Below are 27,993 nucleotides of genomic sequence, written 5' to 3'. Positions count from 1 at the left end.
CTGGTCTTTAATTTCCTACTAGTTTTTCCAATGTAGAAAATGGGACACTCCTGACATTTAGCCATGTATATCACCCTTTTACTGTTACAATTATAATGACCCCTAATATACAATTTTTGTCCATTTACCTTAAAATGGTCCTCAGTTTCCAATAAATGTTGACAAAAAGAGCAAACATTACATTTAAAATTCCCCACTTTTCTACTTGTCTTCTGTATAGGTCTTATACCCTCTAAAATATTCTTGATGCATTTGTCTCTCCTAAAAACATACTTCAGGTTTCGTCCTACTTTGGAACCTATATTAGCTTCAAATTGCAAAATTTCCCAATGGTCGTTCAACACCTCCATGATGGAATTAGCCATCCCATTATAGGTCAACACCATAGACAAATTGAATTCCCCCCCCTTGGCTTCATACTGTTGGCATTCCTAACAAACCCATAACCCAAAATTGGTTTGTAAATCCCCTCATTTCGCTTAAGTATAACCTCTTTAGTAAGATCATTCAACAGACAATCAGGATATCCCCTTTGCCTGAACATCTGGGTAATAAAGTCCAACTCGACTAAAAAAATCGGCATCAGAACTAACCACCCTGGCTGCTCTTATCAATTGCCCTTTAACCACCCCCTTCTTTTGGTACTCAGGATGGCAGCTCCCATAATCTAAATATGAATTAGAAAAAGTTGATTTCCTGTGTATTTTGGTCAAAAATTTCATTTGGACATAGTCAATTGATAGATCAACATCTAAATATACTATGCGTTCCTTGTTATATTCAGAAGTGAATTTAAACAACTCTACGGTTCCATTGATGTATAGTAAAAATTCTCTCAGGCTATCTTCTGTACCTTTCCAAATTAGGAACAAATCGTCCAAAAATCTAGTATAGTGGACAATTTGACCACTATACTGACTGTTGAACAAATACTCTTGTTCCCAAAAAGACATAATAAGATTGGCAAAAATGGGGGCACAAGCGGCCCCCATTGCCACTCCTTTGACTTGTTTGTAATAAATCCCTTCAAACCAAATGTAGTTATTCTTTAACACTAACTCCATTAGATCAGTTATTTTGTTAACCTCATCTTGTTCAAACATTTTGGTTTTGTAAAGCTGCTGTTCCAACCAACGTATTCCTATGTCTTGAGGAATAACCGAAAACAAATTAACTACATCAATAGTGACCATAATTACATCACTTGATAAACCAATTCCATTTAACTTTTTAATAAACTGCCAGGAATCTTTACTTACATAATCAAAAAAGGACAGGGCTTTTTGCATCAAATCATCCAAATATTTAGAAATAAAGTAAGTTTTACTTCTTTTACTATCCACAATCGGCCAAAATTTTAAATTAATCAACCCTTTATGTATTTTAGGAATGCCAAATATGTTTGGCACTTTAGGAAACTCATTTTTTAAATAGTGGTATTCATCTACATCTATTTGACCCTGAAAAACCATATCATCAAGTGCCAAATCAATTCTTCTGTATGCCACCTTAATTTCATTAAGGGAACTTTCTTCATATGAATCATCCATTAAAATGTTACTCATGCCATCCAGGTACTCACCGCTCCCCATTACCACCACCCCACTTCCTTTATCAGGTTTCATAAATCTAATGGTGGGATCTTTAACTAGTTCAAACATGAGTTGTTTTTCTTCCTTAGTCAAATTTGAATAATCTACCTTTCTATTGTACCTATACCTTTTCCTAATATTTTTTTACAAATCTTCTCAAAAAGTTCCACAATTTTGTTTAAAGGTGGATTAAATATACTAGGTTTCTTACATATGTTATTACACTTACCCCCTATATTAGCATCATGACCAAATCATATTTTCAAGTTTATTTTTCTTATATATTTTTTAAATCAATAAGGGGCTCAACCAAATTCCCATTTCTACATGGAACAAATGTGAAACCTTTTGCTAAAAAATCAGCATGCTTCTTGTTAATGTCCATTTTGGAATAATTATAAATTTTAGTCCCCTTTGCTATGTCACTATCTCTGGGCCTTCCAAAACGGGATAAAATTGTTTATCTAAACATTCTAACAACAGGTCTAACATTCCTTCACTTTCATTGCCAGTATTATTCAACATAGCTGTTTCACAATTCCTTTCATTATTAACTACGCCCACACCAGGACCATTTGCAAATTGTTCAATAACATTTACTTTGGATTCCTTGTTATTGTCCTGAAAATTATCATGAACATTATCAAAATAAAACGACAAATCCATGAGGATATTATTAATCTCATGGTTAATAACCTTATTTAAATTACAATTCCCGTTGCGCCCACACGCCTCAACCTCTAAGTCCAAGTTTAATTCTATTGGATTAACCTGGTTGGTAAGACTGTAATTAACATTGAAATTTTCATTACGCTTCCTCAAACCGAGTGTTGTATGGTCCTTCAACTCTTCCAAGTCCACATCACAACCCCCCTTCCAACAAGCCTCCATTCTCACAACAGCGTCCACTTAGATTTCACAACACTTTGATTCGCTAATTACACCTTCAAAGTTGCCATTAATTAAATCACATTGCATTTCACCATTTCCCCTTGTTATATTATCCAAATTCCCCTTGTTATATTATCCAAATTCAAATACATTTCAATTTGTTTCACCATTTGTTTCATTGCAATTTCCCAACACATTGCTGTGTGTACATTTAACCCCATCCAATGGACAATCAACCATTCTATCAGTCATATCACTAAACATACCCATATTAATGTCAGAAATGGTACACCCAGTGTTCATCAAGGGCCCATAAACAGCCATTACAAAAGTACCTTCATTACTGCCAGCCTTGTTCGATACTACGCTTCCTTTACTTCTGGTTACTTGCTTCAAATTGTCTGCGATTTGAATGCTCCACTTTGTACTACCACAATCCCAATTCTGGCATTCCACGACATGGTTGGAATTACGCGGCACCAGATATTCACCACTCCTTACAGGTTTTTTGTCCCTGGACCCTTGGATCTCGCCCCCTGTGCAGATTGTTGTTGCTGACCTCTCCCAGGGTACGAAACAGAGGAAGAAGAAGTTATTGCAATATTTCCCTTACCCCCTAAGTGGTCTGAACACCTGACTTCTGATCTTACTAAAGAGGCTATACTTAAGCGAAATGAGGGGATTTACAAACCAATTTTGGGTTATGGGTTTGTTAGGAATGCCAACAGTACGAGGCCAAGGGGGGAATTCAATTTGTCTATGGTGTTGACCTATAATGGGATGGCTAATTCCATCATGGAGATGTTGAACAACCATTGGGAAATTTTGCAATTTCATGCTAATATAGGTTCCAAAGTAGGACAAAACCAGAAGTATGTTTTTAGGAGAGACAAATGTATCAAGAATATTTTAGAGGGTATAAGACCTATACAGAAGACAAGTAGAAAAGTGGGGAATTTAAATGTAATGTTTGCTCTTTTTGTCAACATTTATTGGAAAACTGAGGACCATTTTAAGGTAAATGGACAAAAATTGTATATTAGCGGTCATTATAATTGTAACAGTAAAAGGGTGATATACATGGCTAAATGTCAGGAGTGTCCCATTTTCTACATTGGAAAAACTAGTAGGAAATTAAAGACCAGGATGGGTAAACATTTAGGGGACATCAGACATGCTAGGTTGACAAGTGCATTAGACACAGAAGTGAAAATTCCTCACACCATTTAAAATTTTTGGTCTTGCAGCAATTAAAGGAAGATGAGAAGGGGGGCATTTTGGACATACACTTGGACCTTATGGAATTAAGATGGCAATTGTTCATGAATGCCTCCCGATATCCAGGCATAAATGAGACCATTAGCATTGCCAGTGTTTTAAAGCTCGATCAAATTGCAGGTTAAGTCTTATGAGGTTTTAAATTTTTTTAAATATTTCAAAATATTTGAGTTTAAAATGTAGTTAATAGTTGATTAATGATAGAGCTAAGTGCAATATTATATATGTAATTTTTTAGGATTTTTAAATGTTATATGTTATGATATCCTTTTAAATTTTAATTGTTGTTCAATTGAATGATGGGTGGGGGTATTTAAGTTGGTTGGGTGAGGCTAATGTTTTGTTCTGAGGAAGTCTCTGTAGTGGAGAGGAAAGCGCTTAACTATTTTGGAATAAACTGTGGTGTTCTTTGGATTGCTGACATTCTTCTGTTTGGTTATTCTGTGGTTTTGCAGTGTTTTAGTCATAATACTACAATTAAAAGAGGAGGATCAACAGACAGACATACTGAAATGATGGATAAATGAAACATGATAGAGAAGTAAGAAAGGCCAGAGGATAGTAACTCATGCAAATTTTGTAAAACCATTACTTGCTCGGAATGGGTGCGGGTTATGTGGATGGCACCAACTAGAAAACCTTTTCCATTTACCAATATATGATTTTCTAGTAGCAGGTTTTGTTATCTGCATCAGTACCTGCAGCATGCCCTCAGTAAAGATGTGTCTAAAAGAAATTAAGATAATACGTTCCAGGCAGTTAACTGACATTGACTGGTGTCAGGGTGTACAGAATATTCCTGTTCCTGTGTGAGTAGATAAAGTCTGTAAGGAATTTAGTGGTAATTGCCTTGGCCATTTCCAAATGAAGGAAGAACCACGGTTGCCTGGGCCAGAAAGGAGTCATCACAATGATCTTGAGGGATTTCTTCTGAATCTTTAGAAGATCCTGGATACTAGCGGAGAGGGTAGAGGAGCATACAGGAATGTTCCTGTCCAAGGAAAACAAGAGGCATCTGTCTTCCAGGCCTTCTTGCATGGACTCAAGAAGTAGAATATTGCCAGCTGATTACTCAGAGAGGAAGTAAACAGGTCTACTTGTGGAACACCCCACAGATGAAACACATCTTGGAAGACCCCTGATCTAGTTTCCATTTGTGAGGATCTGCCTTTGTTCTGTTCATCCTGTCTGATGCACAGTTTTGCTCTGATGGAATGTAGAATGTACAGTGAGACTGTGCTGTGAAGCTATAACCCAAGTTAACATGGCTAGTCTACAAAGCATGTATGATCTGGTTCACCCTTGCATGATGATATACCACATGACTGTGGTTTTGTCTGTGACAACTTTAATAGTTCCTAGTGACCAAATATGATTCACAGAGTTGAGTGCTTTGAACAGGGCATGCATCTCTTTTATATTTGTGTGCTTGCATTTGTCCTTGGTGAACAACACACCCTGCACTTTTATCCCTCCTGAAACTGCTTCCCAAACAAAGTCTGAGGTATCTGTGCTGATTGACTTCTTTGGAATACGGACGGAGGGAGAAGGGGAGACCTGGATTTAGGGATAACTGTTGTCTTCATCAAAGGATTTCTTTTTTGACAAATCCCAGTACTGGGATTTGAAAAGACAGAGTGTTGGTGCTGGGACGAACGAGACTTCAGATACAAATATATCTTTCTCATGTGGAGTCTTGCCAGGGTTATTGTGAGAATAGTAGAAACCATGAAGCTTGCATCAAGTCTGAGTGGAAATTTCTAAAATAGATCTAGATACAGATCTAATGTTTCCTGTGAAAGAAGAGCTCTTTGAACTGTGGTGGCTAGCTAACACTCTAGAAACACAATTCTATGATAATGAGTCAAGAAAGACTACTGAATGTTGTCTTGGGAGTCTCAGCTTGTGAAAGGCATCACTCTGACACCTTGAAAAAGATCTACAAAGATAAGCAAGCACCCTAAATATGGAAAATGTAGATAACCTGTAATGAGCTACATCTGGAGCTAGACACTTTGTGAACACTCTTGGTGCAGTGGATAATCCGAAGGATATGGCAGAAAACTGATAACGTGATCCAGACACACAGAAACCCGAAGATTGAATGACTAGGGGTGTGATGATAAGCAGTTTTTAATTCTTGTACTCCCAGGAAACTTGAATGAGGAAGAGTAACAAGTTGTAAAGTTACATGATTTTGAATTTTGGTAGCATCGCAAATAGGTTTAGGAAAGAAAGATCCAGAACTGGTCTCCAAGCTTTTTTTGATTCCTTTCTTTGAAACTAAAATATCCTTGAATGAAGCCCCTTTCTCTCCTGGAAAGAGGAAACTAGTTCTATCACTCACTGGGTCAGCATGCGATGAAGGACTGGTGGAAATAAGAGAGTCTGGTCTTCAGGATGAGGAATTGCCCCCTGGAAAGGAGGAATTTCCTCCCACTGGCAATAGACAGTTTCAGCATCAAGATTACAGATGGCAAACAGGAAAATGGAGATTCAGACTTTCTGGAAGACAAAATGGGGTACTAGGGTGGGAGAGGGAAACAAAGTCTACAGCAGTCATTCTGATTTATTGGACTATCATTAGTTTTGACCGTCTTGGAACCCCCTTGCCGTTTCTTTATAAATGTCTGCTTTTCCTGCATTTTTAAAGACTGTTTATTTTGTTTCTTACCACAATTGGATGAGGACTTAAAGAATCCCCTGGAAAAATAGGAAAAGGAGGCCTGAAAAATCTTTGAGATTCCCTGTATCATCTCATGTCTTTCATCATATTTTGATCAGCTCTGCAGCAGAGGGTCCAAAAACTAAACTATCCAGAAGAGAATTTGAAATCTCATTTTTAACATCTGGGAGGTTCTCAGAATGCAGCCCTGCAAACCTCCTCAAAACAGTATCAGAGGCCATAGCTCTTGGAAGTATTAACAGAGTCATACACAGACTGTAAACAATGAGTAGTGACTTGAATAGCAGAAGAAATTAAATTAAAGCAGATTTTTCATCACAAGAAGCCGCAGACAAAAACCTCCTCATACTTTCACAATTAGTCAAGACAAACCTTATTAATTAATTAATTAATTTATTTATTTATATTTGTTGACCGGGAGTGTCTGACTGGACGTAGGTCCATTTTCAGCGGAGGCCCGGGGAGAAAAGCTCCACAGTTAAAATAAACAGACAGTAGTTGCATTGGATTACATAGCGATTAACAAATACATAGCAATTACTTACAACATATTTACAGATGAAGAACATAGTACATCAGTAGACAACTAGAATCTTTATCTGTGAAGTACATAACAGACATTAACAAATGTTACAAGAAGAAGTTTCTGCTGTATAATAAGTACTGGCTTATGAGCATCTGAGATTGCTATAAACAAGGTAGATAGTGGAGTGGAAAGAAAGGTAGTGGTTGGATGGGGAGGGTGATATTAGAGTGGGAGTTGCAAGGGCATAGCCAGCATGTTTTCAGGTGCGCTTTTAGTAAAGTTTTGAAGTGGGTGCATGATGGTATGGAGGTAATGGTAATTGAGCCCATCATTTCAAAATTCTGAAAATCAAAGTTGCAGAAGCATATACATTTTTCACATACTTACCAACAATCTTCCCATCCTTATCAGAAATAGTAGGATTGGAATTACCTAACTGTTTAGCAGTAGCAGGATTAACTAAAGTTATGGCTGTTGGGTCAGGTTTGGGAATATAAAAACTTAATAGCTTGAGGAACTTTATACACCTTATCTGCCTTTTTAAGAGGAAGCTGGCTGACTGTCAAGAAAATAGCAGGCAGTAACACATCTGCTAAAGCAGACAACAGCAGAAATGGCTGGAGGTTCTAGAAATTCCTTCTGTACCAACTCATAGTATTTTGTGAAGGACTGAGAAACCTCAGTGTTCTCCCTAGCACATTCTAGAAAATAGTCACAGAGAAACTGAAAAAGAAACCTCCACAGAAAGAATCAGAAATTGAACACTCCTCTAAGTCTGAATCAGAAATCTGAGGTGAAAACCCTGTACCTGTCCCTTCATCCTTTTGTCCAGATTCATAACTCTTAATGTGTTCAGGAAAGGAAGTATCCCTCTTTATTTTACCAAAAAAATACCTTGCAAGAAGGATAAATAGGTTGAACTGAACACTGAGACAGCCCAGTAAACTACCCTTGTCTAATGAAATTTGAGTAGATGCTTTCACAGTTTTCTGCTACTTTTTAAATGAAACCATGGGGCCAACAGTGTTATTAGTGGCAGCAGCAGCTTCTCCAGGGATGGGTACAATATTCTGACAAAACAAGTAACAGGATTAACTGGATATTTTCTTATATATATATATATATATATATATATATATATATATATATATATATATATATATATATATATATATAAATATGCATACTTACATAGTGCACAGCAGCACTCATCTACCTAAAATGAAGGATTGGACTGAAAGAGCACAGAGTCTGCATGTTTTTTTGACTACCCTAGACTAAAGTGTTGTTAAAATAATGTTTTAAGATTTGACCTTTACTTTTACTTAGCTTAATTAGTTCTAGGACAGACGTGCACTCTCCAACAGGCTCAACTACTGGATATCATGCTACACAAGACAAGAATCGGAGGACTTACCCCCATGGGACCACAGCAGCACATCCAATTAATTGAAGACTTCTCAAAATAAAGGCTGGGCACAGTCATTGACTGAATTTTGTTAACCTCACCCTCTGTTCCCCACAGGTGTCATCAAGATTCTGGCCAGCACTCTTTTTTTTTTTTTTTTATATTTTGTGTGTGTGTTTGTGTATGTATATATATATATATATATATATATATATATATATATATATATTTATAAATATACACACACACATATATATATACATATATATATATATATATATATATATATACACACACACACACACACACACACACACACACACACACACACACACACACACACACACACACACACACACACACACACACACACACACACACACACACACACACACACACACACACACACACATACAATACATCTTCAGACAAAATTTGATAGGAACATACAAAATCCTCAATAACTTTTTATTTTAAATATAATTTAAAAATTAAAGCATAGTTCCTGCAATGATATTTATTGATGTGCTGTTCCTCAAAATATGATCAAAAGTTTTATGAAATCATAAGACTGACACAGGTAGAAATCTAAATGTGCTGCTTAAAGCAGTAGATATTTCTTACAAAACATTTAATGTATTAAAATGTTAGTCATAGCCTACAATTATTTCTTACCAGTTCTAAGTCAAAGATAAATACAAATGACAAAACATTTTGAAGGTGGATTCCAATTTTCTTCTAGCTGACAATCAACTGCTTATCAAGCAGTTAAGAGCATATACAAATTATAAATGTTAAATGTCTAGATTACTTTGCAAGATGTCCAGATTTTAAAACTGGATGTTTAAACTGATCAAACAGATTAAAAAGTGTAACATCACCCCCAAATTCCAGCTGTTTAGTCGTGCTTCGAGGTCACTGTCATCCGAAGAACTAACTAGGTTTTTATGTTGATTACCCTAAAAGAGAAAAAAATGTAAATGAATTATGATAGCATTTACATACGTCCAGCCATACCATTTGCAAAAGTGTTTTTGCAGCACAATAAACACAATTTCTGTAATGCTTATCAGAGACTTTAATGAGGTAACATTGCAGATGAAAATATACAGAGAGAAAAAACAATGTACTTCCTTCATTATGGTGACAGACTAAACATGTTAATCTATCATACAATTAAACTGATTCGTAGCTATCAGTTCATATTCATTAAAAAGAACCAGAAGACAAAAAGTATATCTGACAACACATATTGGCAGAGTAACCTTCCTTTTCCAACTCACAATACCTTCTGTTTTAAAATATATATACACACACACACACACACACATACATATATATATATATATATATATATATATATATATATATATATATATATATAGATGTCACTTTGAGGTATGAACTGCTAACCCCCTTACTGCATTTTATTGTAAATCAGCAAAACAAATCTATCAGAGGCTCTATTTGTTTGATTTGAAAGTACACCCAGCAGCAGATATTAATTTTCCTGTCATTCATGCTACTGCTACCCACTTACCTGTATGAAGCAGCTAATGCTGACAGAGCCTGATACTTGAGTGGCATGTGTTAAATAACAATGTTGTCATTAATTAAAAATGTTAACACAGATGGGGTTTTAATGAAAAGCAAAAATGGAGATCAGACACTGCAAAACTTTTAGTTATGTACTTACCATAACTTCGGATGTATGGGATCCATCTCGCCTACATTCATAATTGATGGGTCCGACTCGGCCACTATATACTAGAACAAAGTCTCTAATTGGCTGGGCTACCCCTTATCCCAGAATGCACCATGCCTGCTTCCCCAGATCTTGTTTGTTCGCTTTCATACCTACATCCAGACACAGAGACATACCAGCAACTGTAACAAACTAAAGTCCTTCAAGAGAAAAACTCAGTAAGTAGCAACATTCCCTCTAAATCCAATGGGAAGGGGGAAGGAGGGAGTATGAATGATGAGATGGATCCCATACATCCAAAGTTATGGTAAGTACATAACTAAAAGATGTAATGGGATCCTATCTCTACATTCATAACTGATGGGATAGCGTCCCTAGCACCTAAATCCCGGGTGGCTCATTGGAAAACACTCCTGAGAACTGTGGAACCAAAGGAAGCTCTACCTCGAGAAGCCACATCTATCTTGTAATGAGAAATGAAGGTGTGCGGAGAAGTCCAGGTAGCGGCCGCACAGATATCATCTATCGATAATTTGGAGTGGAATGCTACAGAAGTAGCCATTGCCCCGGTAGAATGAGCCCTGACTGGGAAGGGTAGCTCTTTACCGGACCGTGAATAAATGAAGGAGATGCAATCTTTAATCCATTTGGCTATGGTGGTTTTAGCCACCGGTTGACCCAACCTATTTTCCGCAAAGGACACAAAGAGCTGATCTGACTTTTGTGTCTGATTGGTCCTACTTAAATAAAAATGCAGTTGTCTGTGAACATCCAACTGATGGAAAATATATTCTGCGCTAATGGAGAATTTGGGAAAAAACACAGGGAGCTCCAAGGATTGTTGAATGCATAAGGGGGATGCTACCTTGGGCAAGAAAGAGGGATTTAACTTGAGGGACACTCTGTCTTTGTGAAAGGTCAAATAAGGAGGATTAGAACAGAGAGCCTGAAGCTCTGAAACCCGCTTGGCAGAGGTTATTGCCACCAAAAAGGCGGTTTTCCAAGATAGAAATTTTATATCACAAGTAGCTGCTGGTTCAAAGGGGCGGGCAGTTAAAGAAGCTAGAACCATATTCAGGTCCCAAGGGGGCACAGGATGGGCTATTGGGAGCCGAAGGAGCCACGCTCCTTTAAGGAAAGATTTGCAAAGCCTGTTTGCCATTAAGGAAGGCTCAAAAGAGACATGAAAATTAGAGATAGCCGCCAGTTGGACTTTAATTGTGGAAACTGAAGAGCCCAAATGAAACAAAGAAGCCAGGAATTCTAAAACCTGAGGTACTGGGGCGGTAAGGGGATCTATACCTCGTTGTTGGGCCCAAAGAGCAAACCTCTTCCATTTGCTGGAATACAGTTTAATAGTGGAAGGTTTGTGAGAAGAGGACAAAATGTGGATGACGTCTGGAGAAAGAGAGTTATCTCTGACTAAGGTTGGAAGTGGAGTAACCAAGCGGCCAACCTCAAGGACCTGAGGGATGGGTGAGACTGTCCCAACTGATGAGTTAACAGGTCGGGCACCAGGTCCAGAAACCATGGGCCTTCCACCACATACCTCAGAAGGAAGGGGAACCAAACTTGACGAGGCCAGTGTGGATCGATCAAAATCATGTCGCTTCCTAGATAAATTGCCTTCTGTATCACCTTCGGGAGAAGGGGAACCGGAGGGAAGGCATAGAGTAGACCGGGGGCCAACTGTGAGCTAGGACATCCCTGGGAATCTGCCCCTGAGAGGGAGTCAGAGTGAAGAACTCCCTGCATTTCGCATTGTGAGGGCTGGCGAACAAGTCGCAACAAGGGAGGCCCCACTTGGCGAAGATGTTTGCAGCCACTCTGTCGTTGAGGGACCACTCGTGGGGCAACAGGAAAGTCCTGCTCAGCCTGTCTGCAATCACATTGGATTTCCCCGGAATGTGCGTTGCCACTAGGAAACGCTGGGTAGCAATCGCCCAATGCCACACTCTCATGGCCTCTCGGCAAAGAGGGTAGGACCTTGTTCCGCCTTGCTTGTTTATGTACCAGACTACAGACATGTTGTCGGATAGAATCACAATAGTACCCCGGGGAAGAGCATGATGAAGTACTTGCAACGCCAGTAGCACCGCTCTCATTTCCAGGATATTGATATGTAAGTGCGTTTTGTGAACCTGCCCGGTGCCTTGGACAGACCTGTCCAGATAATGACCCCCCCACCCTATCTGGGAGGCGTCTGTGGTCACCGTGGCGACGGGAGGCTGAAGAACAAAGGGTCGCCCCTGGTCCAGGTTGGACCGAAGCAGCCACCAACGTAGGTCCCGACGGCAAATTTCCGTAATCTGGACCAGATGGTTCAAGGGGAGTTCCTGAAAGGACCACTGAACCGACAGTAGCCATTGCAGCACCCGCATGTGCAGCCTGGCTAAGGGGACTAGAAGAATAGTCGAGGCCATCGTGCCCAATAACTGCAGAATCAGTCTGGCCTGAACTCGTGATCTGGGTAACAAGGTTTGGACCTGAGCCTGCAGGACCTGAATCCTTTCTACCGGCAAGAATGCCCGCATTCTTCTTGTGTCTAACTCTGCACCTATAAAGGTAATACGCTGAGATGGCTGCAGCACAGATTTTCCCCAATTGAACGTGATTCCTAGTGAATGACCCAAACTGACTGTGGTCATAAGCGCCCGAACTAATAGATGCTTGGAGGTGGCAGTAAGGAGCCAGTTGTCTAGATAGGGAAACACTTGGAATCCTAGAATTCTCAAGTGAGCTGTCACTACTGCCAAACACTTGGTGAACACCCTGGGGGCTGTGGTGAGACCAAAGGGCAGTGCTCGGAACTGGAAATGACTGGCTCCCAGGCGGAAGCGTAAATGACTCCTGGACTCTTGACTTATCAGAATGTGATAGTAAGCGTCCTTGAGATCTAAGGAGCACATCCAGACATCCTTCTCCAATAACGGGAGAATGGACTGAAGGGTGACCATTCGGAATTTGGATTTTTACAAAGCGATTCAATGATCTGAGGTCCAAAATGGGCCTTAAGTCCCCTGTCTTTTTTGGCACCAAAAATAGTCTTGAGTAAGTTCCTGATCCGATCTGGTCGGCGGGGACAGGCTGGATGACTCCTTTTCTTAGCAGCTTTGAAACCTCGACCGCTGCTTGATCCCGCTGACTGGGTGGCACATCCGGGATTTTCCTGATAGGAAGAGGGGGGTTCTTGATGAAAGGGATGAGATAGCCTCCGGTTATGGTCAGGAGCACCCACTGATCCTTGGTGACAGATTCCCAAGCCTGCGGGTGTTCCGCAAATCGACCCCCGACTGGCTCCGGAGATGCGCAGTCGGGCCACGTCTCAGGGACGGTGAGCGTAGGATGGACCAGGAAAGGAATCGCGGTCTCCAGAGTTATGGGGGCCTCTGCCGCCTCTGGGGCAGCGTCTTCCTGAATCCCCCCCCTGCCTCTAGAGGGGGGATCACTCGGTGGAGTAGGGAAAGACCTTTGAGATTTCCTGAACCACATTTTCCCTCCTCTCTGGGCCTTGGGGTAAGGCCTAGAGGGAGTGGAAAAATGGGCCCCCACGGCAGTCAAGGTCTTGCCCTCCTGCTTGCACCGAGTCAGTGTGTCCTTCACCTTGGGTCCAAACAGGGAGGACCCATCAAAGGGGGTGTCGGTGAAGGAAGACTTAAAGGCCTCCGCATAGGGACACAAGCGTAACCAGGCGTGTCTTCTAAGAGCCACGCCTGTTCCCGCTGCTCTACTCGCCCCTTCGGCCGCATATGATATGAGCCTCATGGACGAGTTGACTATCGAAGATAGGGTAGTCATCTGGGGCGCCAACAGTTTGGGCTAACGCCTCAGGAAGATTACCCGTAAGAGACTCACCTAACTCTTTGAGGAGGTCCCTTTGGAGCCTGGTAAAATGACAAAGATAATTCAGCGACCGCAGGGTAAAGGCCGCTGAAGAAAGGGTACACTTCCCGTACCTATCCATGCTCCTGGAATGCTTATTAGTAGGGTGAATAGATGTTGAAGCCTCTGCCACGTCCTGCTGAGTGGAAGATGCCACTACCATCGCATCTACTGCAACTCCTTTAGTTAAAAATTCCTTTTGAGGAGGGGCTGAGAGGAACTTGTTAGGCCTGGTGGGCATCAGTTCCACAGTGTCAGGGTGTTCCCACACCCTTCGAGAAACTAAATCTAGTAATTCATCGAAGGGTGGAGACACCCAGGAGGCGGAGGGCTGGGCCCCAAAAGCCTTGAGGAAGACTGACTCCTCTGCGGAAGGGGTTTTGGACTGCCAATCGCCTCTCTGTCTCAGGATCTCGAGGATATCTGAGAATGAGATGTCATCCAAGGACGATTTTGGGGACCTCTCCGCATCATCGAGGTCAGTATCTGATGTGACAGACTCATCCTGGGAGTCAATGTGCTTCCTCTTGCACAATTTTTTTTCTTGGAGGTTCATCTGAAGCGGATTCAGAAGGACCACCCGGGAGAAGGGAACCCCCCAAGGGGGTATCCTCAGGCCCTGGGGCCCCGCTGTTGTGGGAATGAAGCACACCAGAAGCACCAGTTCCCAAGTCTAGGGACGGTGAGGTAGAGACTTGCTGAGCTGGCAAGGACATGGCCAGCGCACTCCTCATGGCTTCAAAAGCAGGACCTCCAGACTCTACGGAGGACACCGGCTGAGAGACCACGACGGTACTGGGAATCCCTGCGGCCGATGCTCCGAGGGGAAGACTAGGCACCGAAGCTACCAGTTCCAAAGTGTTCCCTTCGGCCCCGACCGAGGAAGTCCCGGTACTGAACCCTGACGCCGAGGACAGGGTAGGAATGATGGTCGGAACAGAGAAGCCCCGAGGGAGTCTCGGTTCCGACTGGACAACTCTGCTCCGCTCTACCATCACCGACTCCAACGGCTCTGAGGATGTTGGAGGAGGAATCGGATGCGTCGAAGTGGGGACCGGCTCCGGAGCCGAGTGGGCTGGAGCCGAGACCATTTTTGCAAAAACCGGGGACTGGAAAAGCCTCTGGATAACTCTGTCCAAATCTGAGTCTGACAACCTGGAGGATTTAGAGGAAATAGATGGGGGCCGAGACGACTTCTCTCTTGGCTCAGATAGACCAGGGGACCAGCTCCGAAATGGCTCCAACATCATCGGCACCAGATCCAGAACCATATGAATAAGCATCGGCGCCGAAGAGGACTTCTGGGCCGGGGGGGGGGAGAGTCTGAGCTGCACACCTCCAACGGCTCCAAGACCAAAGGAGCCGAAGCAGATAATTCACCTCTCGATCCTCCAACCTGCGGCTCCGACACCAATGGAGCCGAGGAAAGAGGTATCGAGGCAGACCCTTCCACCCGAGGCTCCGAAGCCATTGGAGCCGAGGAAGAAGAGGTCGACCTATGCTTCTTGGAAGTTGGTTCCGACGGACTGGTCGGAGCCGACGACCTTTTCTTTTTAGAAGCTGGAGAGGAAGGAGAAGCCAAACTTCCTCAAAGGAGAGCTTAATAAGGCCCTTAAGGATCAATTTATTTTTTCGTTCTTGAAGGATCCCAGAGGAAAAAGCATGACAAACACTACATGTTTCCTGCAAATGTTTTGGTCCTAAACAATATACACAAACAGCATGGCCATCAGTAAGAGACATTTTGTAGTTGCACTTGGTGCACTTTTTAAAACCAGACTTCTGCTCTTTCGACATCCTATCACACAACTATTTCCCACAATGAAAAGCAAACCTTAAAGTAGGGCACGAGCCCTTTGACTCAAAAAAACGGGACTGGCCCGAGATACAGAACACAAAACGGGCAGAAGCCCTCTAACTTAAACGGGCTTAACCCGATAAATCAGGACGTACAGAGAGACAAAAATCAACACACCCACACACAAATAAGGGCAAGGGCCCTCTAACTTAAACGGGCCTTGCCCGGTATGTAGAAAAAAATACCAATCACACCAAAAACAGGTTACACACACACGTAAAGCTGTTAAAACAGCTGTTTGTTAAACTTGTGAAGAAAACACTAGGTCAAAAGACCAAAAAGTAATGAAAAACCACTTAGCTCCAGCCAAGTCGAGACCACGTCCAGCTTGAAAAGTGGCAAACGAGATCTGGGGAAGCAGGCATGGTGCATTCTGGGATAAGGGGTAGCCCAGCCAATTAGAGACTTCGTTCTAGTATATAGTGGCCGAGTCGCAGCCGATGGATTGGCTCCGAACCCATCAGTTATGAATGTAGGTGAGATAGGATCCCATTACATCAGGTAGAGGCATGAAACAGAAAAATTAATATGTAAATCATGCTTGCTTCATATGCCTGAGTTTGCATATACTTTCCAGATCCCTTGTCAGATGATCGAGTTTTCAAAAACTTGAAATTCATATCAACGAGACGATATGATCGAATTTCCAAAAACTCAAGCTTTTGAATGGAGATAGCTGTACAGTGAGGATCGGGAAATTCACCGTTTTCCTCAATGTAATGTGATGTTGGAGTTGGTATATGTATTTTGAAGGGGGCGTGGGGGCAGGGGAGCTTGCACTCCTGCAAAAATGTAAAAAATAGATATCTGTATTTTTTTGTTTTTTGTTTTAATGTTCGAGTTTTCAGAAATTCGATCATTTTGTCTTGCTGATATGCATTTCGAGTTTCTGAAAACTTGATCATCTGACATATATCCTACTTTCCATATGACATCTTTTTGGTTATAGCACCGAATGCTTCAGCCACATCAATGCAAGCTCCAAGGAGAGACAAATCTTTAACTATGTGGTAGTCACATTCTCAAAAACATTTATATGATTCTGCATAAATGTTCTATATCTGACAAAACTATATTGGGTTAACTCATGGAGAGTACGGTTTTCAATTTCTGTTTGAATAAGTTCCATGATGATTCTCTCCATTACTTTCCACAATTTCCCTTTGAGCTAATTCGTCTGTAATTAGTGGCCTTCCTTGTTGATTGGGAGCACAATAACCTGTTTCCAGATATCAAAAATTGAATGAAATGAATGCCTGTGAGAAACAAAACTTGAAATGAATGCCTGTCCTGTTGAAAAGTGACTAAATTAACTGGTTTGCAACATGCCTTCTATTTGAATCTAAAAATATTTAGTAATTCAATGTTTGAAGGGAGGAGGAAGCATATTTGTAATGGGTTACGGAACAATAGTCAAAAGGGGCTTAACTTGAAAACCAGTGTTCAAAAGTAAGGAATGCTGGTATCATCTATGAAGAAGTGGATCGACCAAAGCACTACTTACACAAGGGGAAAAAGCAGTCAAACAACTTAGAATACTGATTAGTGAAAAGAACTGAAGAACATGCCAGTGCTGTTTTATGATAGACTCGCATCATCCTACATAAGTACACCATCAGAAAGAAATATGAAACAGCCTGCACAGAAAAATGAATTCCTGAGAAAAATGGGTCAGGACACACTGTTATTTGCAAGGCAAGAGTTTATAACTTACTGCCCAAACAACTCTCCATGAGTTAAAATCCCATCTAAACTACAATACACCTTTAAGGAATGGGAAGGGGAGTATCAATAATTCTTCAGAACATACCAGAGTTCTGGAATAAGGCAGAGTCTAACCCATCTACTAAATGGAGCTTAATAATGCTCACAAGAAGAATGCCCTGGAAGAAAGAATGAAAATATTCCAGTATGAGATTGCTAATGTAAGTAGACCGCAGATAGGCAAGAGTAATTCTTTATGCATAGTCATTGGTAAATGTACCTCCTTAGAAAGCTAGAGTTTCTTTTTAAAAGGCCTGCTCTAACACAGACTTTCATTTTTGGGGTCTTTAGATACATCACTGTTTCATGTATGACCTTCACAGCAAGAGCTCTGAATAGAGAGACTCAACCGTATCACATTCCAAGGTTAAAAGGTTCTGATCTATCTATGATAATCTCCAGAAGGCAAGCCCAGAAGTGTTCTAAATACAGTTCAGCTTCCTCTTCCACCCCGACTTGCACTAAGCAAAGGAGGCCTACTGCCTCCAATTGCCCCTACAGAAAATGCTTTAAGAGAGGGTTGTCTTTTACTAGGTCATGTACGAGGCATTTGTAGCTCAGCTGCTCACAGACAATTTCTTGCGTGTGCATTTCAGTACAAGAGACTCAAATACACAAACATATTTTCTTCTAGGTTATGACTTTATAGGTACATAGGTGTACACAAGGTTAACAACCACTGGGTACTTTATAAGCCTAGCTGTACAACCCAAATGTGACCCAAAAATTAGATTTATAAAGAGATGATTTACTGACTGCCTCTGTCCAATAGCGATATAGGCACCAGACCAGGGGTGAATTTCTGATTACCCAGCAATCAGTCCAAGTTGCGCTTAAATAGGAATAGTAAGAAGACAGTACATTTGAGATCAGGATTTGGATGCTGAGACCCCACATGGGGGACGGGGAGTCAGGGCAAGCAGCCCCTCTGCAAAACACTTTTTTATTTACTGCTAATCATTAAGTTTATGCATTTGTGTGCAACTGACAATAAGCTATTATAGCTTCAGCAGTTCATAATCAAGGTACTAAAGCAGATCCTTAATAGTGGATAACAGTCATCTACAGTTTGGGTGAATGTGCTTTCAAAGAGTTTGAGAAATATAGTTTGTCCTGGGGGGGGGGGGGTCAAGAAGTCATAGTAGATCCATTTAAAATAAACCTACCAGGGAGGCTGCATCACAAAGTAGGTCAAAAGTCAATGGATCATAAGACTTAGTCCTGAAACACTGAAGTACTTAAGAAGGATGATACAAGCAATAATCCATTGTAACTGCATGAAGTAATAACCAACCAAGTAGCCAAAGCATAGAAGAATACATCAGACATTCTACGAACTAGCACTGGGCACAGCCATAGAACTGACAGGAAAATACTGCTGTCAAAGGTCACTCTATGTTAGTTGCCAGGTGGCAATCATGTTAGCAATTCAGTTGTTTAGTGTTTGCTTTGCTGCATTCAGCTCCTCTTTACATGATTTAAAAGAAAGAAACAAACAGGTCCTGGATTCTGCCAGTGAAAAAAATAGGGAGGTGGATAGATTGGCTTAGGATACTTCTGAATCCACATTAGAGAAAAAAAAATTATAGGTTAGCTTGAAATACATGCGATTCTAGTGAAAAGTCAAAAGAGTTCCTTAAAAATAAGGACCTGCAGCTTTAAGATTGTAAAGCAGTGATGATAGTTACCAAGGGAAACAACTTCTAGAAATCAGCTTCAGCTTGGGCCACAGTTCAGCTCTGCCATCAACAAGGTAGTCATGCACTGCGATGATGGAAACATGCACACTTTTTACTGAACAATTCTGATCCATGCAAACTGCTATCAGAAATGGGTCTTGCAAAGTAACCAGATAAAGCTGTATAGGACCATTCAGAGCATGTATAAAAAATGGAAAACATTTCTCAGCCTCAGCTGCCTCTGAGACTTTCTCTGTGAGATCTGACAGGAAACCAGGATATAATGAACCACTGTTACACGCAAACGTGGAACTGACAATTGACTAAGCTGAGTAAGAAGTCCTTGTCTTGTACTGAGACAGGGTTCCATTGTGCTAATGACCTCAGCCACCACAGGGTGACAAGGATGAGTTAATCTGATCTTCTTTGATTTTTCCAGGAGGCACTGAATCAGTGATAGTGAAGTACAAGACTCTTCCTGTCATAATGGAAGAAATGCATCTACCCCCTCATAGGTAGGTTCATAGATTAGTACTAAGCTAATTGCCATTTTAAGCCTAGCCAATTATTCCTTGTGAAATTCAAACTCTGCACCTTGAGTTTGTAAGGCAAACACCTTAACCATTAGGACACCCTCAACTCTTCCTTTTCCTGCAGAAAGCAAAAGTTTGTGAAGAACAAGTCAGTCTCTAGAGCACCACACTCCTAAGAGATACTGACCATACAGAGCACCTTTTTCTCAGCTCCTAAAAAAGCCTGAAGTATGACTGAGGGAGTCCATCAGCACATTCTGTCATCCAGATGTTGTTTGTCTTTTGGCTTTTCCCGGTTAGGGGTCGCCACAGCGGAACTCCGGTCCACTAATGATTGGCAGTAAATTTTCACAAACACTGAGGTGCCAGCTCAATGTCCAACCTTCAACAAAGGCATGCCCATTTACGCATATCTTTCGAACACCACCCAACTGGCTCCCTGTGCTCCAGCCGAGAATCGAACTGTCATCCAGATGTGAACTCATGAACTCATTTAACAAATATGACTAGACTATGTTCCACTACCTGATCTGTACCATCACTATGTACAACAGATAAAAGCACCTGACACCCTACTTGTTCATGTACCAAAATAAAATAAAATAAAAACATACACAAAAACATCAACGATTTATTAAAAAGTTTAATATTTTCATCCACAATACTTTGCAACATCTTCAAAATAACCATTAAGGCAGGCTTATAAGCCATTGAAGAACAGATTAAAATCATGTAACTAAAAGTTGCATAAAAGAGTAGCTTGAAATCAGAAACACTGACAACAAAATACATGTCCCTTGGGAAGAACTTCATGTACCTGAGTGTCTCTCCAAAGTAGTGGTAATCATGGGGAGAACTATGGGGTGAGGAGGTCCCGCTATCCGAGACAGCTACAAGAACAAGGATTTTAAAGCCCTCAAATTCCCCTTACCATGTGAAAGTGAGGGAAAGGAATATACCACCCTTCCTTATCTGCAGCACCAGCAGCCTGATCACCCAGTATCTTGATGATAAGCATGTACAGCAGTGCTGTTTGGCAGGTGATGGGAGTCTAGTACTCAGACTGGCATGTGCCAGAACTGATGCTAGGTCATGAGAAATATGTGCTGGGGCTTCTACTAATATCAGACTGTCTTTCTTAAGGAAGCACTTCTCCATACCAAACAATGGCTCCGACTGTCAAAAAGCACACCTACAGTTTCACTATGGGACAACCTGGAGGATCTGCTGGATTGTCTTCAACTTTGCTGGTAAGTCTTCTTCAATTGATGCATCTCTTCAAAGAGTCAGCAGGACGTGCTCAATTCCTGCTTCCCTCACCATCAGCTGACAAAGGGCACAAATCTGATCTTTTAGTGGCTGAGAAGAGTAGGTGACATGAAAATACAAAAACTAAAAAACAAATAGGGGAAGGATAGTGCCAACGTTTGTTGTTTAAAGCCACACATTACTTTATCCTTTTTTGTGAATTCTCTATGTTCTGCATTTACATTGTGTGAATGTGTCAGGAGTGTGTCTATTAAGCTACTACTTAGTGAAGAAATGCCATTTTTATCTGTTAGGGGAATTTCTTACTCTATTTAAATGGGCTGTGGGAATCTGTTGAAACTGCTGCAATGTAATATTAACATTGGTGATCTCACTGCAGTTAGATATAACTTACGTGGATTGCTACAGCACAGAAATTTATAGCAACAGTAAGTTTTAGCTGCAAATCTTACAAAACAAGATTTATGGCTCCATTATGTTTCCTTTTCACTGATTTTAATTACTTACTTGGCTGCTGAAGACATTGAAGATACTTCTCTGATTCCAATTGCACATGAATGGACTAACTGGCTCCTGCTAACACATGCATCTCTGTCTGCTTTGCTCTCCCTCCCAACTTCAATTCTCCAGCCACCCACCCAATTAAGTAAGTTTCATCACTCATCTATCCAACTGCTATCCACCCACCTGTCCATTCCCATTAAGGCAAACACAGCATTGCTTTTACATTATACTTTGTCATCATTTCCCATACTCGGCCCCAACCACCACCCACGTTATTCAGTTAGTATACTCCAAACCTGATTTACCATGTTTTTTTCCTAACTCTGACTCACACTTCCTTTAGCCTTGCATGATTCTTCCTGTCATCCTACCTTACACACAACACCTTGAATCCTTATTCAAATCCTTCTGCAACCCTTACAACACGCAAAACATTTCTCCAACATTGTTAACACCAATCCACACATTTCTACTTACTACTTATCTGCAAATTTACCACTCCTTCTGTAAATTCCCCTGTCAAGATACTTGAGTGATCAGCATTGTACCAGCAATACTTGACTTCTTCTCAAATACTCAACATACTTCACTTTCCAACATCCCACCACTAGTACCTTAATTTATCTAAACCATACACTAACTCTACTGAACTGTTCTTCAGTGTTAGTGTGCAAATTCTTCCATTACTAAACTGACCAACCTAACTGCTGCATCCCATCTAATACCTTCTCTTTCTTTTTTCTTCCCCTCCTGCTTCCCCTGCACTGTCCATATACTAACCTATACTACCTTCCACATTTAAATACTCACTATTACAAAACATGCTCCACTGTTCCTTCCACTTAAACTCCACCTCATACTACACCCTGACTATACCTTGTCTTTCACCTACCCTTTCCACACTCTCATGCTCTCTGCCCCACATCGTCCTCCCAATTTTCCATTTTCCCCCATAAACTCACTCCTTAATACTACACACTTTCTATCTCATTTTCTCCCTCATCCATTCCACTCTCTTAGAAATACTGTCTCATTTACATTCTCCATTTCACTATTTACGTTCTACATTCACAAGGCGTTATAGTACCTTACTAACTCTAATCTCTCAGTGTTTTTTCTTACGCCCTCCCCACATTCCTTATGATCATAATTCATATAATCTTACTTTTCTTTTTCTTCTTCTACAACTATCCATCCTATCCTCCTACCAACCTGTTACCTCTACAGACCTCACATTATCCCAAAAACTCAACCACAACCACACTTTCTCTCCATTTCACCAAATCTATATAAAACAAAACTTCACCACTTTATTTCTCCTTGACACCAATTCACCTCCTCCTCCATTACCTCTACTACTTAGAAAATTCACATTATACCAGCTCACTAACCTACACACATATTCCAGTCCCTGCTACTATTCATCCAAACACCAGTCCCCACATTCAGCAAAAAAGCAACCTCCTTCCTTATGCAGATGACACAAACCAACAGTGCTCCAGTCCACTAACTCACTAGTTTCCTCTTCTTAAAGTTTTGGTCTCAATATCCATACAATATGTAACATATTCTCACTACTGCAAGCATGGATCCTTCAAATTTCATAATTGAAACTTGTCTACAGCCATCCATCTGCAAAGATGAAATCACACCACCTGCCCCAGATATATCTCACTCTGATATGAGCAATGCAGTGGTGCAGTGGTTAGAGTTGTCGCCTCACAGCAAGAGGTTCTCAGGTTTGATTCTCAGCTGGGGTGTCTTCTGTTCAGAGTCTGCATGTTCTCCCTAGTTCGTGTGGGTTTCCTCCTACATTCCAAAGACATGCATCTGGAGCACGTCTCCCCAGGACCCTGGTGAAAATGGGCTCTGTCTTAGTCAGCTTTCCCAATAAACAAACAAATAAAATAAATAACAAATAATGTGGTCTGGAGGGACAGGTGGTGTGACCATCCTTTTCTCTAATAAACTGAATATACATCCTTCACTAAACAGATCCTCAACTTCCACAACACTAAAAAAAATATATATATATATATATATATATATATATATATATATATATATATAAAGCAATAACAATCTTTCATGTTGCCCCTCCCCTCAAACGTGGGACTCTGTCACAACTAGCTTAGATCTCTAGCTATAATTTTCACTACTCTTCACAATTCTCTAAAATGCATACATACTCAAAAACTCCATTATCTCACCACAGAAAACATTCTATGCCCATTACAGCACAGTTTACACCTAAGCAGAGTACAGACACAGCACTTCTATCATTCATAAACACAGTTTACCACTACAGGAACAATCATGTGTCCACCATTTCCCTTAATGTTTCTAAGCTTTTGACATTGTTTCGCATCTCCAACTTCTTCACAAACTTACTCAACTCAACTACAACTCTCTCCCCTCAACTATTAATTGATTCAGTTCTTAGTTACCAACAAATCTCAAAGCACTACATAGCAAACAAGCCACTTCCTCCTTCCTTCCTATCCCTGTTGGAGTCCCTCAAGACTCCACCTCATTTTTTTTTTTTTTTTAAATAAATGAGCTATCTTTTCACTCTGGCAACTCCATTACTCAATACGCAGATGATTCCACCATCATCAGTACTACCACAACACCCAAAGAACTTAAACCATCACTCAGTCCTTCTTCTCATCTCTGGAAACCTAGCATAGACTCTCATTTCATTCTTAGTGCTAAAAATGCAAAACTTGTGTTGTTTACCCCTAAAACTTTTCAATAAATCAGATCCAATTTCATATTTTTTCATCAAATGGCACCTGCATTGAATGCATTTGCCATTCAACATTTTCTGTCTCATCTCAAATTTGACAGCCACATTCTACAAGTTACTAAAAAAAAAAAACAACTCACCAAAAATAAGGTCAGGTCTACATAGCCAAGCCCTTCATCTCAGACTCTGCCAGAGAGCACAGCACCTCCACCCTTTTGCTATAAAGTCTCTCCTGTGTCATTTCCACATACAAATTACACATTTATTTTCATGCCTCTATTACCATGAAGTATTGGTATAATTCCCTCATTTATTATACAGGTGGACGCTCATACACATACCTGTACTCTTTTATACAGTACTAGTTTACTTCATCCACTGTTTTCTGTATTTTTGTGTGTTTTTCTGCTAGTTTTCGTTGTATAAACATGTTTTTGGGACTGTAAACAAGAAATGTTATGACAGCTTTTTTTTCCTTGAGCTGTTAATAACAGTGTTTTATGCACAGTAGTACACATGGATGAATAATTACTAGATATTATTAGACAGATGTATTTTTATATTTATAGTGTTTTAGTTTGATTATGTTTATGGTTAGACAGCTGTGTTTTTTTTCTTGATTTTAGTTCTTGTCACAGACCTGAAGCAGGCTTTATTGCATTAGTTAGATGAAAGCATTTTTACTTAAAAGTCATTTTATATATATCTTTTTATGTATATGTTATGCTTTTCTTAATATCTGATCTTGGAATGTGGGATGGAAATAAATAGGTAGTGTTTTCTTTAACTAGGATATAGTAGTGTGTGGGAGTGGGTACTTACTGTTCTAAAAAGCACTTTTACTGCTCTGTTTACATTGTTTGCCATAAATAGGCTGGTTTAAAATTAAACAATATATATACATTTTCCACACCTACTTCTAAGTATATAAAAGCTGATATGTTTAAGATTGTTCAAATATTTCTGATTTTTTGTTACGGAGGATCGCTTGTCTGTGATGAATAAAGGTTTGTTGTTTTGGAACACTACCTGGGTTTCATGATTTTTGGAAGTTATTGTAACTGAGCTCATCAATGAAGTTTTAAGACTACTAGTTTCCCTGCTTTTTATTTTTTCTCAATACTCAACTAATGGTGGTGAGGTAGGGACTAGACAGATTACTGTGATTGTTAATTTTTTTTAAATAACTAAATTTGCTACTAACTTCCCCACTATAACCCAACAATGCATTGCAATCAAACAATTGGCTTGAATTACCCAACTTTCGTAAATGATTGCATCTTAAACAAACTTGCAAAATCCTACATTCTCTTGATTCATGCCCCTTCCTATTCTCACTCATGTAATTATATTATTTATTTATTATTTATTTTATTTATTTATTTTACATTTGTTTACCGGGCTAGCCGACTGGATACATGTCCATTTTCAGCGGAGGCCCGGGGAGAAAAACTCCACATAGACACTTACATAGATTACACAGAAGTTAGCAAACAATTAAAAACAAAGTGATTATATACAATGGGTTAGTAGTGTTCCCTAGTAGGGACTCACAATTCTCATGGATAGACAATTAAAAGTAAGAGACATCAGACTGGAAGCAGAGCTTGGTGATGTAGTTGCAAGTTATGATAATCGCAGAATATGCTTTTAGTTTATAACTTAATCAGGGTTGGTACATCATCCCACTATCAAACTAAGATCCTCTGATAAATTCCTGTCCAACCTCACTCTAGCCAGTAACTCTCATGGAGGTGTATTAACTCTCATGGAGGTGTACTAACTCTCATGGAGGTGTACTAACTCTCATGGAGGTGCACTAACTCTCATGGATGTGTATTAACTCTCATGGAGGTGTACTAACTCTCATGGAGGTGTATAAACTGTCATGGAGGTGTACTAACTCTCATGGAGGTATATTAACTCTCATGGAGGTGTACTAACTCTCATGGAGGTGTATTAACTCTCATGGAGGTGTACTAACTCTCATGGAGGTGTATTAACTCTCATGGAGGTGTACTAACTCTCATGGAGGTGTATTAACTCTCATGGAGGTGTATTAACTCTCATGGAGGTGTACTAACTCTCATGGAGGTGTGCTAACTCTCATGGAGGTGTATTAACTCTCATGGAGGTGTACTGGACTCCTTCCATGTAGCAAAACTGCGGACTTCACTTCCTCTACTTCTATGTGAAATGAGGAATCTACATCAATTTCAAACAAAGCCAGAAACAACCACAAATGCCTTAGAAAAACCCCTCCAGGATAATCCCTTGCATTTACCTTAGTAACTCTGGAATCTGCACCACTTCAACACTAAATCTACTGTTAGGCATTATTATTCACCTGCTTGCCATATGTTTAGTGTTTTGCATCCAGGAAGAAAGAGGTCATTGTCTCCCTCTACTCTTCCCTCATTAGGCCAGTCATTGAGTACAATGCCCCATTTGGCATGTACCTCACTAAACACCTGCAACAACTGGAGAGACTGCAAAAGTACCTCACAAAGAGGATCCTAGACCTTAAACATTTGTCTTATATGGACAGACTAAAAAAACTCCAACTATTCTGTGTCTCATATCACCTACTTAGAGGCGATCTCTGCTTGACTTACAAAGCCATGTCTGACCCAGCTCTGTTAGAAATGCAACATCTATAGAAATCCCAATCCCTCAGCACCACATGCTCTAGAGACCTCAACCTAATTACCACAATCAACAGAACATGCTGGAGGGACAGGTTCATAACTCAGAGACTGCCGATGCTATGGAATAGACTTCCCATACATGTCAAGCAGAGCACCTCACTGGCTCTCTTCAAGAGAAATCTTGATGAGTGGATAGGAAATAGAAAATTCACCCCAGGGATCACTCCAGTGGATTTACTTGATAGAGGCACTGGGAACTAAGGTTGGGTGGCACGATGCCAGGGTAATCCTATGGGCTAGGCTTGTAAAGGCCCCAGGGCCATTAGCCTAGTACACACCTATAAACCTATGTGTCAGTAATTTCACTTCCTTGCCTCAGTGCTAAAGACCTCTTTTATCTTTTCACATTATATTTCTCTCCACCCCGCCCGTCTTACTTCATTTTTTTATTTTCCTTCCAAAGTTATTAACAACATCGTTCAACTTCACCCTCCAAACGTGTTTTGCACCAAGCAAACAGAGAACTAAAGCCATTCCCCTGAATAAGGGAAGACCTTCCACAGACCCATCCAATTACAGGCACAAAAGTCTGACAAGCCTCTTATGCAAAGCCAAGGAAAGACTTATGGAATTAATAAGTCAGGACATAGGGAGCCTGTGACAGCGGTGAGGTCTGCGGTGGGAGTGACGGATGCATTTAAGGTGGAGGTGGGATTACATCAAGGATCAACTATGATTCCTTTCTTATTTGCAATGGTGATGGACAGGTTGACAGACGAGATCAGACAGGAGTCCCCATGGACTACGATGTTTGCAGATGACATTGTGATCTGTAGTGAGAGTATTGAACAGGTGGAGGAGACCCTGGAGAGGTGGAGATTTGCTCTAGAGAGAAGAGGAATGAAGGTCAGCTGGACTAAGACAGAATATATGTGTGTGAATGAGAGGGAGGACAGAGGAATGGTGAGGATTCAGGGAGTAGAGGTGGTGAAGGTGGATGAGCTTAAGTACATGGGATCAG

At 40.6% G+C, this 27,993-nt stretch overlaps 1 protein-coding gene across 2 annotated transcripts in view; it reads right to left on the bottom strand.

Moving 5' to 3' along the window:
- CEP112 (centrosomal protein 112) overlaps nucleotides 1-27,993 on the bottom strand; it is a 3,283,222-nt gene that overhangs the window by 2,924,873 nt on the left and 330,356 nt on the right. For both annotated transcript variants that reach the window (XM_044085107.1, XM_044085108.1), the window contains exon 6: nucleotides 9,263-9,340. In XM_044085107.1, coding sequence (XP_043941042.1) covers nucleotides 9,263-9,340 — 78 coding nt within the window. The remainder of the gene's footprint in view (nucleotides 1-9,262; nucleotides 9,341-27,993) is intronic.

The sequence above is a fragment of the Protopterus annectens genome, chromosome 10.part0, assembly GCF_019279795.1.
Source record: "Protopterus annectens isolate FY-2018-M chromosome 10.part0, PAN1.0, whole genome shotgun sequence".
NCBI lineage: Eukaryota > Metazoa > Chordata > Ceratodontiformes > Protopteridae > Protopterus > Protopterus annectens.
Note: the sequence above shows the minus strand (reverse complement) of the source record. Positions and strands in the feature narration are given on the sequence as shown.